The 3,411-nt window shown below is 53.9% G+C and overlaps 1 protein-coding gene across 1 annotated transcript; it reads right to left on the bottom strand.

Annotated features, from left to right (window-relative positions):
* Nucleotides 1-67: 67 nt before the first annotated feature.
* On the bottom strand, nucleotides 68-1,575 carry LOC125532943. The gene has a single exon (XM_048696789.1). The coding sequence runs from the start codon at nucleotides 1,505-1,507 to the stop codon at nucleotides 68-70; it is 1,440 nt and encodes a 479-aa protein (XP_048552746.1). The 5' UTR covers nucleotides 1,508-1,575.
* Between the last annotated feature and the right edge of the window lie 1,836 nt (nucleotides 1,576-3,411).

Below are 3,411 nucleotides of genomic sequence, written 5' to 3'. Positions count from 1 at the left end.
AAGTCATTTTTGGCTTGTTTGTAGAGAGAGCAATTTTATGTCTGGCCCAGTAGTGCTAATTGTTTGGTTAATATAAATAGGATGACTTTGTCCGAGTTTCCACACACTGATCAATTCGATGACTTGCAAAACAACTTAATGGAAATGCATCTAGGCACATGTAAATGTATATGGGTGCATTGCATAATAGGTGCACATAATATGTGAACTTAATAGCAATTGAAGCAATGTAGCGATTACCTGCGGCAGAGTTCCGGCTGGATTCAAGCCACGGTGGAAGCACGCATGGTATGCACCCGGCTCCTCTGTCCAGAAAGCTCCGAATCACCTCCTCCTTGCTCATGTCCACGCCGATGCTGTGCCTGCCGACCTTCAGGTAGATGACATTGCCGTTCAGTGGGTCAAGAGCGACAATTTGTGGCGTCGTCTTCTCCGGCAAGGGCAGCCATGGGTGGTCTCCATCCGCCCAGAGCCGGCTGAGCACCACGCGGTGCTCCAGCGTCCAGCCGCTGCCCTCGTCGTCGAGCGTGAAGGAGCTGAGCACGAACGGCTCCCGGCTCCACACCTCGGCGTAGCGCAGCCTTCCCTCGCTGACCCCCATGCGCCGGTACCTGCCCACTGCCGGCGCGTCTTTGGACAGGGCCTCAAAACCCTCCAGGTCAAGCCACCCTGGCGCCGGCCCTGGGCGTGCGGGCATCACGCTGCCCCTCGGCAGCTCCACGAAGCGGGGCTCCGGCCGGTCGCTGAACGGGTCGGCCGAGATGGCGCCCCAGCTCAGGTCAGCCCACCACAGCCGGTCGCCGAAGGCGAACGCCTCTTGGTCGAACCTCCTGCCCGTCTCCGAGTGAAACCGCCGGACGCCCGGGAGTTGGCACGGCGTGGTGACCGCGACGTCCCACTCGCCCGTGTCCGAGAGAAAGCGGAGCATCCTGTTCCCCTGCAGCTCGGCGACGGCGACCCTGTCGGGAGGTCCGTCTCCGTGCCCGCGACCGGCTTGGGTGAGGACGCCCATGTGAGGGCCGCACACGAGCCGCCTCGGGCCGACGTCGATGGCCGGGAGGCGGGTCAGTTGGCCGGTGAGAGGGTTGCAGAGGAAGCGCGTGGTGTCCGGGGTGTGCCCGCGGACGAGGCCGGTCAGCTGGCGGACATGATTGGCGCCCTGCTTGGCGAGGATGGGAGCCGTGGCGCGGAGATCGTAGATGACGATAAGGAGGAGGCCGTCGGCGCTGGCGGAGCACACGCGGCCGACGAGGAGTTGCGCGACGTCGCTGTCGGGGTCGGGGCCGGCGCTGGTGTCGACCTGGAGCGCCGGGACGGTGATGCTGGAGAAGCGCGGGGGCTCGACGATGCGCACGGACGCGCCCGGTGCTGCCGACCCGGTGGCCACTGACAGCTGGTCGACCAAGATCCAGGGAGGGCGGGAGGAGGCGGCCGTGGAGGTGGAGAAGGAGCGGCTTAGGCGGCCGGACACGGCGGCGGAAAGGCCCAAGAGGCGCCGGAGCGACATGGTGGTGATGCGGCCGGTGAGGTGACGAGGGAGAGCAGAAGGATTTCCGATGGTAAAAGATGCTTCTCGGGCTCTCGGTTCACGTGGGCTCGGTGCACACAGCTGAGGTATCGGGGGGTGGTGGCAGCCGCCGATGAAAGCTGCGTGGGGTTAGTTCCACTGCGTACTCCAGTTACAGCTCATTCGGGGCCCACAGCTCAGCGATTAGGTCTACATGGACCTTGTCTATGTATAGTTGCTTTCGAACTGCATCGTCCCATTGGCTGCGCGGCCTGTGATGGGCATACGTCATCGTTTTCCCGCCAAAAAACTTCTAGCGTCTAACGCTAAACAAATCCAACATCCATTCTTCGCATTAAGATGCGTGTTGCTCTTTTGTGCATAAAGGAACAAATCGTTGTGTTCTATTCATTCCCTAAGAAAAAATAAACTTTAATCTCATACGTATACGAGCTGAGGAGCGTCTCGCTAACTTTAATCTACTCATTCCCTAAGAAAAAGTAAACTTTAATCTACTCATGCATGCATGCTCTCAAACCACTCCGTGGAAAAGCTAGCACTTTATTTTTCTTGTGAGATATTAATAACTTTTGAATAAAATGTCCAATGTTACGTACTCCCTTCGTTCACTTTTGTAAGTCGTTTCAGACAACTCAAAATAGACTGTTTTGCATATTGTCTGAAATGTCTTCAAGGTCTTATAAAAGTGAATAGAGGGGGTATTTGAATTTCTGTCGATGAGATCTTTAAAACAAAATCAAATTTGAGTAGATTTTAAATGAGTTTAAAATTTATGAAACATATTTCACTAATTTCTAAAAAACACATCATATTATTGCAGCGTCAGCACGTCGCCTTCGTATCAAATTATCCGGGTGTTTTTATTAAACTTATAGCCTTATTTTGTTTTTTGTTGTTCTTCACAAAGGTGAATAGTACCCCTTGATCTTTTGCCCTTCTGCTCGGAGACCAACTGGACACTTGCACATTGCCACGAGACACTAATTAAAATTATTTTATAAATGCAAAATAAATATTTGAATCTTGTGTGTGATCTTGTTATATTTTATGTCAGCTACACATCAAATCTTGTCTGATTCGGAGTCCGTTTGCTACACGAATATTTGAATATGCGAGGCATAGTACCGTTTAAATAATAATTAATTTTTGAAAGAACAAGATTGCTATCGAGGCAACCACTTCCCTATTTTCTATAAGCCCAAGAGCCTCAAAAATCAGCTCAAAACCCCCTCCTAACCTCTCTATTTAAGGTAGCCAACCCCCTACCAAAAATGGACAAACCCTAGCCTCCTACCCCCTCTATTTAAGGTAGCCAACCCCCTACCAAAAATGGACAAACCCTAGCCTCCTACCCCCTCTATTTAAGGTAGCCAACCCCTACCAAAAATGAACAAACCCTAGCCTCCTAACCCTAACCCCCAACCCTAACCCCCAACCCTAGGCGCCACCTGGTCATCTCCCACCTCAGGATCTCCCTAACGAGCTGGAACCCTAACCCATCCAGCCCCCATCGATCTGGATCGTCTGATCCAGATCGGGGGGGGGGGGGACCCAATGCCCTAGTTCATCCCCTGCAGCCTCCCACTAGTGTCGCAACCTGCCTGGACCGAGGAGGCCCCTCAAAACCCATCTGGCGCCCAGAAGTAGCCCACAGCCACGCAAACCCCTCCGTTCCCATCCGTTAGGAGAGGAGCTCCTCGTCGCCGTCCGGCATCGCCAATGAGCCGCCATCCGAGCTCCAATAGAGTAACCTCTGCCCTCCCGCCTCCCTCCTGTCGGTGCTAAAATCGACGAATCTCGGGTAGGGGGTCCCGAGCTGGTGATCTTGGTACGATGGTAACATGAAGTAAAGGGGGCACTATATTTACCCAGGTTCGGGCCCT

This window comes from Triticum urartu, chromosome 1, assembly GCF_003073215.2.
Source record: "Triticum urartu cultivar G1812 chromosome 1, Tu2.1, whole genome shotgun sequence".
In the NCBI taxonomy this organism is placed as follows: Eukaryota; Viridiplantae; Streptophyta; class Magnoliopsida; order Poales; family Poaceae; genus Triticum; species Triticum urartu.
Note: the sequence above shows the minus strand (reverse complement) of the source record. Positions and strands in the feature narration are given on the sequence as shown.